This window comes from Schistocerca serialis, chromosome 4 (genome assembly GCF_023864345.2).
Source record: "Schistocerca serialis cubense isolate TAMUIC-IGC-003099 chromosome 4, iqSchSeri2.2, whole genome shotgun sequence".
Lineage (NCBI taxonomy): Eukaryota > Metazoa > Arthropoda > Insecta > Orthoptera > Acrididae > Schistocerca > Schistocerca serialis.
This window is the reverse complement of record NC_064641.1, coordinates 512,815,411-512,829,293: the sequence shown is the minus strand read 5'-3', so window position 1 is coordinate 512,829,293 and position 13,883 is coordinate 512,815,411. Positions and strand designations below refer to the sequence as shown.

The 13,883-nt window shown below is 42.3% G+C and overlaps 1 protein-coding gene across 1 annotated transcript in view; it reads left to right on the top strand.

The window, feature by feature from the left end:
* The window catches only part of LOC126475234 (acetylcholinesterase-like), a 140,036-nt gene that overhangs the window by 87,254 nt on the left and 38,899 nt on the right, over positions 1-13,883 (top strand). Inside the window, 1 exon segment of the mRNA XM_050102912.1 lies at positions 11,807-11,936. Coding sequence (XP_049958869.1) covers positions 11,807-11,936 — 130 coding nt within the window.

Here is a 13,883-nt window from a genome sequence, read left to right as displayed (position 1 = left end):
TATATTTAAAGTTTCTCTTCGCCGGCTTTCTTCTGAACCCTAATCTTTCCCCTTCCTCTATAGCACCTATACCATTCAGATGTTACATGTACCTTCTCCTTTCCCTGAAACCTCTTTCTTGTCTTTCGCACACTGTACTTTATGACGTAATCCTCCTACTTTTCGAAATGTAACTGATTTGGGACGGGAGAAAGCTCACGTTGCAGCACAAGCTGAAAACTGTTAAACTTTATCTCTTTGCCCCAGAACGAATTTTCTCTCTGCAGCGGAGTACAAACGAATTTTACTTCACCTTTCTGCACTTTGTTTTTATTTATTGACGGGTATTAGTAATGAATCCCCATGCTTTCCGTGCCATATTCCTACTTCAGTCAATGCTTCTTTATAATTTTCGTTTTTCATTTGGTTGTCAAGCACAAAATCAATGTAAGTTATGATTTTATATTCGTTAAATAATATAGAATAGGATGCAAAGATCGACATGTGGAGCTGGTTTTCATTTGTGAAATTTTATTTTACTTGCTCCCAGGTTTGTCTGTGGTGCCGTCTGTAGCCATTAATCCTTCTGTTCTGGGCCTACTTCGGTTTTCTGAAGCCATTTATTTCTTTGTACCTATCTTCCTGCTTTTCCGTTGTCACTGTCGCAAGCTGTTCTTTTGCTGATTTTGATGCTGGCATGACAGCAATGAGTTTCTGATGTACCAGTTTGTGGCCCAATTCCCTTAACACTCCCATAACCAGCCATTTTCTACATCTGCATCTATGTCCATACTCAGCAAACCATTGTGAAGTGCATAGCATAGGGTACGTCCCGTTGTACTAGTTGCTATGGCTTTTCTCCGTTCCGTTCAAGTATGGGCCGTGTGAAGAATGACTGTTTAAGTGCCTCTGGATGTCCTGTACTTAATCTAATCTTGTTCTCAACATCCTTATTGGAGCGATGTCCATAGGGTTGCAGTATATTCATAGACTCATCATTTAAAGTCAGTTCTTGAAACTTCTTGGGATGATTTACGTCTATCTTCAAGCCCGCAAGTTCAGTTCTGTCGGAATCTATGTGACAGTCTCCCGCGTGTCAGATAAACCTGTGAATGTACGTGCTGCCCTTCTCTGCATACGTTCAATATCTCCTATTAGTTCTATTTGGTACGGGTTCTACACTTTTGAGCAGTTTTCTAGGACAGGCCTCGCGAGTGACTTGTAAGCAATTTCCTTTGTATACTGGTTGCAATTTCTTAGTATTCTACGAATAAATCGAAGTCTGCCACTTGCTTTACCGGCGACTGAGTCTATGTAATCGTTTAATTTCATATTCCTACGAAGTGTTGTACCCAGGTATTTGTGTGAGTTGGCCGATTCAAATGGCTCTGAGCACTATGCGACTTAACTTCTGAGGTCATCAGTCGCCTAGAACTTAGAACTAATTAAACCTAACTAACCTAAGGACATCACACACATCCATGCCCGAGGCAGGATTCGAACCTGCGACCGTAGCGGTCGCTCGGCTCCAGACTGTAGCGCCTAGAACCGCACGGCCACTCCGACCGGCGGCCGATTCCATCTGTGACTTACTAATATTATAATCATTGGGTGCTACGTTTTATCATTATGTGAAGCGCGCAGCTTTACATTTCTGTACATTAACTGTTTTCGTATCTTCCTTCAGGCAAGTTTTTAATAGACCATCAAGCTTTGTTTGTCTTCGCGAGGGCCAGGAGGCAGGGGTGCGTTCGGGAGTCGCTTGCGGTTAATTCTACACTTTTTGAGTGCAACAGAGTTCTGGGCGATGGAGGCGGGTAGGCGTGAAATCAAGTTCTTAGATTGATAACGAAGAAATCGGTGGTGGGAGACAGTATCCTCTATGTAGTGCCCACAATAAGCGGTACACAAGCAAACAGCCAATGTATTAACAAACGAACAAAGTTTATTTGAATAGAGAGAAACTTAATAATGAGATATCTTGGGACTCTTGAAACAAACTACAGTCTTCTATTTAAGCACAGCCGGCCGTAGTGGCCGTGCGGTTCTAGGTGCTACAGTCTGGAGCCGAGCGACCGCTACGGTCGCAGGTTCGAATCCTGCCTCGGGCATGGATGTGTGTGATGCCCTTATGTTAGTTAGGTTTAATTAGTTCTAAGTTCTAGGCGACTGATGACCTCAGAAGTTAAGTCGCATAGTGCTCAGAACCATTTGAACCATTTAAGCACAAACAGTCTCAGAAGAAGACAACAAAGTTTTCTAATTTTGAATTATCTTACTAAAGGAAAAACCCATATGAAGTCTTCTGAGTGAAACATAAACATAGTCCAGATTTCTGGTAATGAGGAAAACCAAGTGCTGTTCTGAGTCTTGGCTCTAAAAGATAGGAAAGAATCTGTGATCGTAAGTTCTTAATACATTTCAGATAAGCACTGTCGGAGGAAATTTCTTGAGTCACTTAGAGAAATAACTAAGTCTATTCAAAGTTCACAACACATCTGGGATAGTGACAAACTCCGACAGGACTTCTAAATCTGACAACGCAATCCGGTGGAAAACGGTTAGAATCTAAGTTTCAAAGAAGAAGTTCTATGTCCGGTGAGGCCACACAACAGGGAACTACAGAGGTATTCCAAAATATAGAATCAGTTTTCCTGTCGAGGAGGGAAGACAGAGACCACTTGCAGGATTCAGGGCGAGGAGGCTGGCTCGGATGGCGATCGCGGCGTAATGACGACCAGCGAAAGAGCTCCTGATTGTGGAAATGCAATAAGAATTCGGCGCCTGGCCCAGAAAGCTCGCTCGGTGGGACTCGCTAACTAGGGCCCAAGCACTGCCAGAAATACAGCCCTTGCTGCCAAGATACATTCTGTCTTGCTTCCTGTTACGTAGCTAACGTTAGAAAGAGGTCCAGCAACCACTCCTGGTGCATTGGTCGCCGTCTGGTGTTCGTCTGTGCCGCAGTAGCCCCCGAATAACGTCTGCAGCAATCAAGCTTCCTGCGTAACTGGGATGTAGTTTGGGTTGCAGACCAAGTAGGCGCAATCACACTATTAACTTCATGCATTACAATGGAAAGGGATGGAACTTTCTAGCAAAACTGGCACGAGAGAACCAACTGAAAGCCGTAGTTACCAGCATCTCACCAACCCAGATTGCTTTCACACTTAAGCAAACATCAAAAATAAGACTCAGCAGTTCAGAAAAGAAGGAAATGAGTAGGAAGAGGAACAGCTATTTAGAAAAGACCCTGAAAAAACATAAATTGCATGTGCAGTTGATACTGATGAAATAGATGCTGCTCTTAAACAAGTGAAAAACCATATGGTACCAAATCTAGATGGTGAACTACCAAAATTAAAAGAAAAATTGGGACCAAAAACTGAAATCTGTTTCATGGAAATAGTTGATTCTGCAAAACTACAGAAAGATGTGGAAGGAGGCCATGGTGATTGTAATACTTAAACCAGGGAAAACCACAGACGATCCGAAGAACTGTACATCTGTCTCTCTGTTATGTACAACCTACAAACTGTTTGAGACTGTAGTGGCCTCGAGACTACGGCCACTTATCGAAATGGTGCTGCCGGTGGAACAAGCTGGTTACAAGAAAAATTGGAGCTGCTGTGAACAAGTATGGACCACAAACATAGAAAGAGTCTCCCAAGATGCAATGGAAACAGGAGCAGTGATACTGGATCTATCATCAGCATATGACTCAGTCTGGATCCAAGGGCGTTTAAGTAAACCCATAGAAGTCGTCAAAGGCAAGGTTTCGCTGAAGACTATGAAATCTGTGCTATTGGAGCCCACCTGAGAGATAAGGTAATCAGTATCAGAACACTTCAGAACGGCATAGTTCAAAGTTCAGTGCACAATCTCTTACTTTTCAGTTTATGTACACCGGGCTTACCCATCGCACAGTCACATAAATTTGTCTGTCCGATATGCTTCGCTAGCATGTCATACTCGTCCTACAGGAGAGAGACGCATTAAACTCAACAGTTTTCATGCAATATGGAGCCCCATCGCACATCGCTCGTTAAGTTTACCTGCTTCTCCGAAACACATTTAGGAACGATCGAATTATCAGCTCATCGTTTCCAAATGCTTCCCCGGCACGATCACCAGATCTCACTCCCTGTGATTTCTGGTTGTGGGGAAACCTGAAGGACAGGGTTCACCGGAGAAAAATTCAAACATATGCTGATCTGCAGCGCAGCATACCAAGAGAGGTAGCCAGCATACCTACGGACATTCTTCGTTCTGCTGTGAAGCATGCAATTCTGCGCTTTCAGACTATTCTGGACACTAATGGGCGCCATATTGTGCCCCTTTCGTAGTCGTAATGGTGTGATGTACCATAGCAGAATATTAAAAGTGCTTGAATTGAATTGATTCCGCATTATTTCTCTTTCCCATGTCCTTGACATTAATGCTGCCAAGTTTGACCCTCGTATGGTAGTTAGTTTCAGTGTTATAACGTGTTAAACAGGGAAAGTTTAATTACGCTACTGGCCATTAAAATTGCTACACCAAGAAGATGACGTGCTACAGACGCGAAATTTAACCAACAGGAAGAAGTTGCTGTGATATGCAAATGATTAGCTTTTCAGAGCATTCACACAAGGTTGGCGCCGGTGGTGAAACCTACAACGTGCTGACATGAAGAAAGTTTCCAACCGATTTCTCATACACAAACAGCAGTTGACCGGCCTTGCCTGGTGAAACGTTGTTGTGATGCTTCGTGTAAGAAGGAGAAATGCGTACCATTACGTTTCCGACTTTGATAAAGGTCGGATTGTAGCCTATCGCGATTGCGGTTTATCGTATCGCAACATTGCTGCTCGCGTTGGTCGACATCCAATGACTGTTAGCAGAATATGGAATCTGTGGGTTCAGAAGGGTAATACGGAACGCCATGCTGGATCCCAACGGCCTCGTATCACTAGCAGTCGAGATGACAGGCATCTTATCCGCATGGCTGAAACGGATGGTGCAGCCACGTCTCGATCCCTGAGTCAACAGATGGGCACGTTTGCAAGACAACAACCATCTGCACGAACAGTTCGACGACGTTTGCAGCAGCATGGACTATCAGCTCGGAGACCATGGCTGCGGTTACCCTTGAGGCTGCATCACAACTCAACGACGAACCTGGGTGCACGAATGGCAAAACGTCATTTTTTCGGATTAATCCAGGTTCTGTTTACAGAATCACGATGATCGCATCCGTGTTTGGCGACATCGCGATGAACGCACATTGGAAGCCTGTATTCGTCATCGCCATACTGGCGTATCACCCGGAGTGATGGTATGGGGTGCCATTGGTTACACGTCTTGGTCACCTCTTGCTCGCATTGGTGACATTTTGAACAGTGGACGTTACATTTCAGATGTGTTATGACCCGTGGCTCTACCCTTCATTCGATCCCTGGGAAACCCTACAGTTCAGCAGGATAATGCACGACCGCATGTTGCAGGTCCTGTACGGGCCTTTCTGGATACAGAAAATGTTCGACTGCTGCCCTGGCCAGCAAATTCTCCAGATCTGTCACCAATTGAAAACGACTGTTCAATGGTTGCCGAGAAACTGGCTCGTCACAATACACCAGTCACTACTCTTCATGAACTGTGGTATCGTGTTGAAGCTGCATGGGCATCTGTACCTGTATGCGCTATCCAAGCTCTGTTTGGCTCAATGCCCAGGCGTATCAAGGCCGTTATTACGGCCAGAGGTGGTTGTTCTGGGTACTGATTTCTCAGGATCTATACACCCAAATTGCGTGAAAATGTAATCACATGTCAGTTGTAGTATAATATATTTGTCCAATGAATACCCGTTTATCATCTGCATTTCTTCTTGGTGTAGCAATTTTAATGTCCAGTAGTGTACTATGCCACTTGCCACAAGAGACCAAATCCTTCCAGATCTGCATCACTGTGCATCTCAACAATAAAGAAGGTAACAGTAAGTTGAACTTTAAACTCAGCGGAGAGCCAATTAAAGAGGAAAACACACTGAAGTACTTAGGAGCTAAACTTTACCATACACTTTCCTTCAGGCACCACCTATAGGGTGACATTTATTGAGCTATATGAAATAAAATAGTCATAACTCCTGAACGGTTTGCATTAGAACCTTAAAACTGTACGGATGGTCTCGCGGGGCATAATGGGAATCAGTATGCGCATTGTTGTTTGGTTTAGCGACGAAGCCCTCTTTCATTTCGATGTGTTCGTCAACAAGTAAAATTGGCGCATTTGGGGGCTGAGAAGCTGCATTTCGTGATCGAGAAGTCTCTTCACCCTCAATGGGTGACTGTGTGGTGTGCAACACAGAGTCACGGAATAATGGGTGCGATATTGCTTGATGGAATGGTGACTACCGAACGGTACGTGAAGGCTTTGGAATACGATTTCATCCCCATTATCCAAAGTGACCTTGATTTCGACAAGATGTGGTTGATGCAAGACAGAGCTCGATCCCATTGAAGCAGAAGAGTGTTTGATGTCCTGGAGGAGTACTTTGGGGCCCACATTCTGGCTGGGAGTTCCCAGAGGCCATTGGCATGGACTTCGATTGACAGCCACATTCTCCGGATCTGAACACATGCGACTCCTTTTTTTGGGGCTATATTAAATATAAGGTGTACAGCAACCATTGCTGAGCTGAAAACAGCCATTCAGGAGGTCATCGACAACATCGATATTCCGACAGTGCAGCTGGTCATGCAGAATTTCGCCATTTCTTCTGCGCCACATCGTCGTCAATGATGGCAGGCATATCGAACATGTCGTAACCTAAATCCGAATATCTGTAGTAACGTTTACATGTCGAATAAAGTGTGTTCACACCGTAGTCTGTAATTAATTTGCTTTTTTTTCATGTAGTTCAATTATTGTAACCCCGTGGAAGAAGTTAAACGAACACTGAATTCCAGAAACTTTATGCTAGCCAAGCTAGCAGGTAGCTCATGGGGAAGCGACTCAAACACTTTGTGCACATCAGCATTTGCACTGGTATCTAGTGCTGCAAAATTCTACCCCCAGTATAGGCAACGAATGCCTCACCAATAAGAGTTGATGTGGATCGCAATGAATCGACGAAGATCATAGGCTAACTGGCTCTCTGAAACCGACCCCCAAAACTTGGCTTCCAGTGCTAGCCAGTATCCCACCACCAAACATCAGACGGGAAGCTGCAATAAAAAAAGAATGGAAGAAGATATCAAACCAATGCGATCTCCCAATTTATCATCATTTACACACGGAGGATCGACTGAAGTCAAGAACATCTGTCCGAAAAACCACCCAAAGCCTAGAATTGTTGAAGAAGGAAGGGATTGCCAGGAACACTGGCAAGGAACAAAATGGATTCCTTATTGCTGTTGTGACAAAACAACTTCCTGCTTTGATCTTCCAAGAAGACTCTGGACAATATTAAACAGAATAATAGCTGGAACGGTTGCTGTAAAAGCTTAATGAGAAAGTGGGTCTTGCGAATGATCCTTTCTATGAGTGTGGTGAACATGAAACTATGACCCATATTTTAAATTGTGTAACTTACAGTTCCAGTGGAGACGGAATTAAAGACAGCCACAATGTCTCCAGAGAAGACCTCCTGTGGCTGTTTAATCTTTAGTTTGCTATTTGACTGTAGCGTGTATATCTTATCTCTTTAATAGACTACTGTTCTCTTTTTTTAGTAATTTTTTTATATTCATGAGGTTTGGTACTTTTCAGTCCAGATGTGCCTTCTGTTTGCAGTGCATATGTAGTCTGGTTCATTGTAGTAGGATACCATGGCGTGTACGAGTGCAGGTAAGCATCGGGCGACGCATCACTTCTAGTGATATGATAACGCAATAACTGATGAGCAATCGTCATTTATTGTGGGTATCGGCCCAGAAAGCAATCTTATCACTTCCGGTGTCAGGTGACACATTCTGTGTCCGGTTAGACACTTCGGCGACTTGTATTAATGATCATCCCCCATTTCCTTCCCCCTAGGCAGCCACCAGCACGTGTATGTGGTACATTCAAGGTCCTCTAGGGCAACCCCGCACGCACCTTAGGCAGTTGTGCAAGTTATATTCAAGGTCACCCTGAGGAACTCTTGGCCTATCCACACACCTTAGGCAAGTGGACACGTAACTAAATACTGGTCATGGGATATAAAGTCGGCGGGAAACTACTGGTCCATTGGTAGGACATTAAAATCGGGGGAAATCACACGGACCAATAAGATTCGAGCTTCCTCCCCCCTTATCATCTTTATAACTAGCTCAAATGTGTATGCCTCTTCATTCAAGGTCAAAGCACTATGGGTTCCGTTATAAACAAATTAGCAATAATCCTACATTGACCGAGTTCGGGTATAATGATGTAACAAATTTAATTCCCTTCCCAAATTTCTTCGTCGTTTCCTTTATTACTTGCTCAAAGTGCAGGTTAAATAACATCAGGGATAAGCTAAATCCCTGTCTCATTCCGTTCTCAACCACAGTTCCCCTTTCATGCACCTGGAGTCTTATAACTGCCATCTTGTTGCTGTAGAAGTTTGAAATAAGCTTTCACACCATGTATTTTATCTCTGCTACCTTCAGAATTTTTGAGTGTGTAGTTCAGTGAACATTGTCAAACGCTTTCGGTAGATGTACAAGATCTATAAACGTTTGTTCGCAATATTCACGTATCTTCTAAGATAAGACATAGAGTCTGTATTATCTCACATGTTCCTACATTTCTCGTGAACTCGACTGACATTCCCTAAGGCCGATTTCAACTCGTTTTTTCCATTTTCTGTTAGTAGTTAATCTCAATATTTTGCAACAATGGCTTATTAAACTGATGACTCAGTTGTATCCAAACCCGTCAGTGCATGTCTTCTTTGCAAGAAACATTATTCTTGCAGTCTGAAGGCATTTCTTCTGTCCAGTATATCTTGTGTTTTAGGTGAAACAGATTTATCGTGGCTGACTCTCCGAAGGATTTCAATAGTTTTAAGCGAAGGCCATGTAATCAAAAGCAAAGGAATGAAGACATCGAGCTCATTAGAAACGGAGCACAAGCTCGGACTGGCTCAGGGATCGGTAAGGAAATCCTCTGCGCTCTTTCAAAGGAATCAACCAAGAATTTGTGTGGAGTGGTTTAGGGAAATCATGTAAAACCTTAATCTGGATTTTCGGGTCTACGTCCGAACCGTTGTCCTCCCGAATGTAAGAAAAGTGTGTTAACCACTACGGCACTTCGTTTGATCCTCCATTCCAGGAGACTTGTTTCTACTTAGACCTTTCAGTGCTCTGACAGATTCTTACAGTATCATAGCTTCCATCTCAGATTCACGAGCTTCCTCTACTATTTCTATAATATTTTCCTCGAGCTTGTTTCCGCTAAACAGGGTATTAAAAATATTCAGTATTTTGAGAGGTGGTAGTATGAACGAAACCTTGAAAAAGACTGTTCTGTTAAAGAGGATATAAGATGCATGCCTTAAGAGCTGGGAGCATATGTTTATCTTCGCAAATGTGAAACATATCTCTTCTACTGTAAGCTCTCCTGTACAATGAACGACCTACAGAATGCAGTCAACAAATGAGAACACTTATTCTGTTACTGTGAAGCAATAAATCTTCCAAAGTAATCTACTAGCTATTAAATACGACCTGCACTTGTGAGCCATGGACATAGGAGGTCCGCGCGGATTGGCCGCGCGGTTTGAGGCGCCTTTTCACGGACTGCGCAGCCCCTCCCGCCGGAGGTTCGAGTCCTCCCTCGGGCATGGGTATGTGTGTTGTTGTTAGCATAGGCTAGTTTAAGAAGTGTGCAGGTCTAGGGACCGATGACCTTGGCAGTTTGGTCACTTAGGAATTCATACACATTTTTTGATAAAGGAGGTGCCTGACGTCGTGTCCATTCGAAGTGAGACGTCTTAGAGAATCACGCACTCTCTAGCAAACTCCAGGCAGGTCACGGATGCTTTTGCATGTTCCTGTAGTGTTTTTCTTCATTAATGGGACCTACGTAGACGAAAGATTTGGACATCCCCACAATCAAAGTCGAAGGGATTAAGATCGTGGTAACGAGCTAGCCAACATACTGGACCTCCGTGACCAGTTCATTGCGCATTAAATGTTGTGTGGGATATTTCAGGGTAAATGGGCTGGCGCTTAAATATGCGTGAACCACATCTCCAGCAGTTGTAGACATGATATCTCCTAAAACATGTGTATCCATGGGAAATAAAGGAAAATTTGCTTACTGCATTCTGTAGGTGGTTCGCAATAACGAAGTCCATGTAGCAGAAAAGAAGTGCTTCACAGTAGCGAAGATGAACAAATTCTCATAGCTGTTAAGATATACTTTTTAGAAACCACTTTCATTGGACCTTGGTGACTTTTTTTCGACCATACTACCATTTCTCACAATATGGAATGCTTTTTCAACATTCTGTATTCCTTCCACCTGTGAGCTTTCCCTTCTTTTCTAAGTACTGGCTTCGACAAAGACAGATATCATGTTGAAACATAATGTCACAGAGACCTCGAAGATAGGGTTCGTCAACCGATCTTAACACGTATGAAATGTAACGGCTGCTGGCTGCAGTAAAGACCTTGCAAGCCAGAGTTGATCATGTAGTGCACCCAACGGCCCACCATACTATTACGCTGCGTGCTGGGATATGGCGATGACGAATGTAATTTGGCACTGTACGTTCTTTTTGGAGGAGTTACCCGCGGATACGTTCATCGTGATGTTACACGCCGATAAAAGGTCACTTCTATAGCCCACAGCTTGAGAAAGAATCATCGGAATGTTCTTTTAGTGTCAGGAAAGTTTATTTTCTTACACGGGAAAGATGACGGAAGTCAATCGATTTCATAATACAATACTTTTTAAGGAAAAGCTTAGTCCTTAAACTGAAAAGGATAAACAAAAAATACGTATAAGCAAGATCAGATTATTCGAACGAAAGAGAAATTTCAACGTTTCGTGCAAGTCGACGGCTTTAGAAAAAAAAACCTAATTCAGTTGGAAAAGGATGGGGCAAAGGAGAGGCCATAACATGTTTAGAGTTATAGCCACTGTACTACAACGCGGAGTGGCCGCACGGTGTGAGGCGCGATGTCACGAATTGCGGGGCCCCTCCTGCCGGAAGTTCGAGTCCTCCCTCGGGCAAGTGTGTGTGTGTGTGTGTTTGTGTGTGTGTGTGTGTGTGTGTGTGTGTGTGTATGTGTGTTGTCCTTAGCGTAACGTAGTTTAAGTTACTTTAAAAATAGTGTGTAGGTCTAGGGACTGATGACCTCAGCAGTTTGTTCCCTTAGGAATTCACACACGTTCACACACACTGCACTACATCACTAGTACAATTACTTGAAGTTTGTTCGCATTTAAAGTGAAGTAATAAGGTAACTTCGATAGTTTAAGAAACAGTCTTGGGAAAACGTGTACGCTCTTCGAGATATGAAGTCACCAGAAATTGGAATTTTGTCTTCTCTGACACATTCCGGTGTTTTTCTTCACTATTCGATAATATACCACATGGAAAGCGTTCGTTGTAATCCAAATTAATGCTATCATATCGTAATAATGCCATCATATAGTAATTTTTCCTCTTGCAGAATTTCTAACGTTTTTAATTAGATTACTACCGAAAGATTAGACACCAAGTAGTAGTAGTTTCGTAAGAGTTGCTGTCATAATTCGTATAGCTTTTCGTACAAATGAAAATATTTTTGAACCTAAGTGTTACTACAATATATAATTCATTACACATATTATGCATATCACAATTTCTGCAATGAATTTGGTTGTACTGCAATAGTTCAGCAACGACCTACGCTTCTTGGAGCCAACTGACGCTCTGGTGAGAAAAGTGACAGAAGTTGCCGACCTGCCAGTGTTCTACTACGAATTTGACTATCGCGGAGAGCACGTGAACGTCACACAATGGGGTAAGTACGAAGAGGCTACACAAACGTATTTCAAGAGCGTGTTATTTTAAGTAACATTTCGTTCAGTTAGAAAGATATTAAGACTGATAACAGACTTTAAACAAATTTCAATATATTTCCTCTGAAATAATGCAATAATACTTCCATTTCTTGCACTTATTAGTACTAAGACCTAAGAAAAATTCCGTGTTATTTCGCCTCTACTATTTCTTCGGAAACTATTTGCAGATAAGCAGAGATAACTCACAATTTAAATGAAATATAACGAGATACTACAATGAAACTCGATTAGGCTATAGTTGTTTTTTAACTAAAAGGAAGTTGAACATGGTGTCTTCCAAAACGGACTCAATAACAGAATACTTATTTTTCCTCTGTGTTTCATCGACAAATCTTCTTTCCGACTCCATTTATTTTTCTGACTTCAACCATAAGAGACAAGCGCTTACCTGTACAGTATATGGCAGAATTCTAAGAAACTTCTAGTCATACCATACTCAAATAGTTTTCATTTCTGAAATAGTTCTGCACACAAATACGTCTGAATATAATATTTCTTGTGAATGGTGGATGTTTATTACATTTTTTTTTCCTTTCCGAAAGCTCGACAAGGACAGATCTGTCGAAATTAAAGAGAAATATGCTCTTTCAGTAGTACTGTCTTTAATACTTCAATAGCATCAGTAAACATCCAAAAGTGGTTAATTTTAATTCAGAAAGAGCCAAGGTGATGCAAACTAAATTACGTGATTATTAAATATGATAGTTACCACTTCTGACTATAAAATAAATAGTCTTTGAGATTGCAAATTCAAGTGTTCCGTATGAGTGAGAATGAGAAAATTTGATCATAAAATTTGGCAACCGTAAGCACTAAATACCTTTAATGTTGTTTATCTGTAAATCCTCTGTTCCTAGTAATATTAGACACTGCCTGACAAAAAAATAATGCATCCAGAAGACATGATCGGATGTGAAAGTAACTTCGTACACGTACAAACAGTCGGCGCGTAAGTAAATAGTTCTAGATTTGCAATTGTATGTGACAAGTAGAACGACCACCAGAGCTCATTAGTAATGTTCAAGTTATTACCACGCCTGGTGGGGTACATACTAGGCGCGGACGACGTCATATGTTGAGCTAACACTTCGAAGGAGATATTGTCAGGACCTGGCAGAGTTTGAAAGGGGGCTCTGTGTAGCCGGCTGGTCGAAACGTGAAATATCCAGATTTGTGGGGCATTCGGATGTGACAGTGACTCGATTTTAGACTGCATGAGAACGTGAGGCTTGACATACTCGTCATGGTTCGGTCGACTACGTATAGCCATTACAAGGGCGAATAGCCATAGGCTTATTATGCACCATGCATAACCAGCGAAAATTTATATCGTTTCCTCTTCCCCTTTTACTTTTTGCTGTCATGCAGTGTGTTAATGATTTTTAGGTTGGAAAAACACATATTACCTTTAATTTGTTGCATACAGACGTTCCTAGCTTAAAACTCATTAATATAATGGTAACTATGCAGTTTTATATTTAACGTGAAGACTGCTAACCGATCTTCATCAGACTACTGCATTATGAGAATTAGGTTCCGCCTGATAAGGCAACTGAAATAATCTTCTTATTACTCAAATCTGTTGCAAAAATGGTTCAAATGGCTCTGAGCACTATGGGACTTAACATCTGTGGTCATCAGTCCCCTAGAACTTAGAACTACTTAAACCTAACTAACCTAAAGACATCACACACATCCATGCCCGAGGCAGGATTCGAACCTGCGACCGTTGCAGTCGCGCGGTTCCGGACTGAGCGCCTAGAACCGCTAGACCACCGCGGCCGGCCAAATCTGTTGCCCCATAATACATTCGTCATCAGTGTAGTCATACTTTATAGATGTTTGTAAATACAATATTTTTGCGGAATAATTCCCAACTAGAAAAT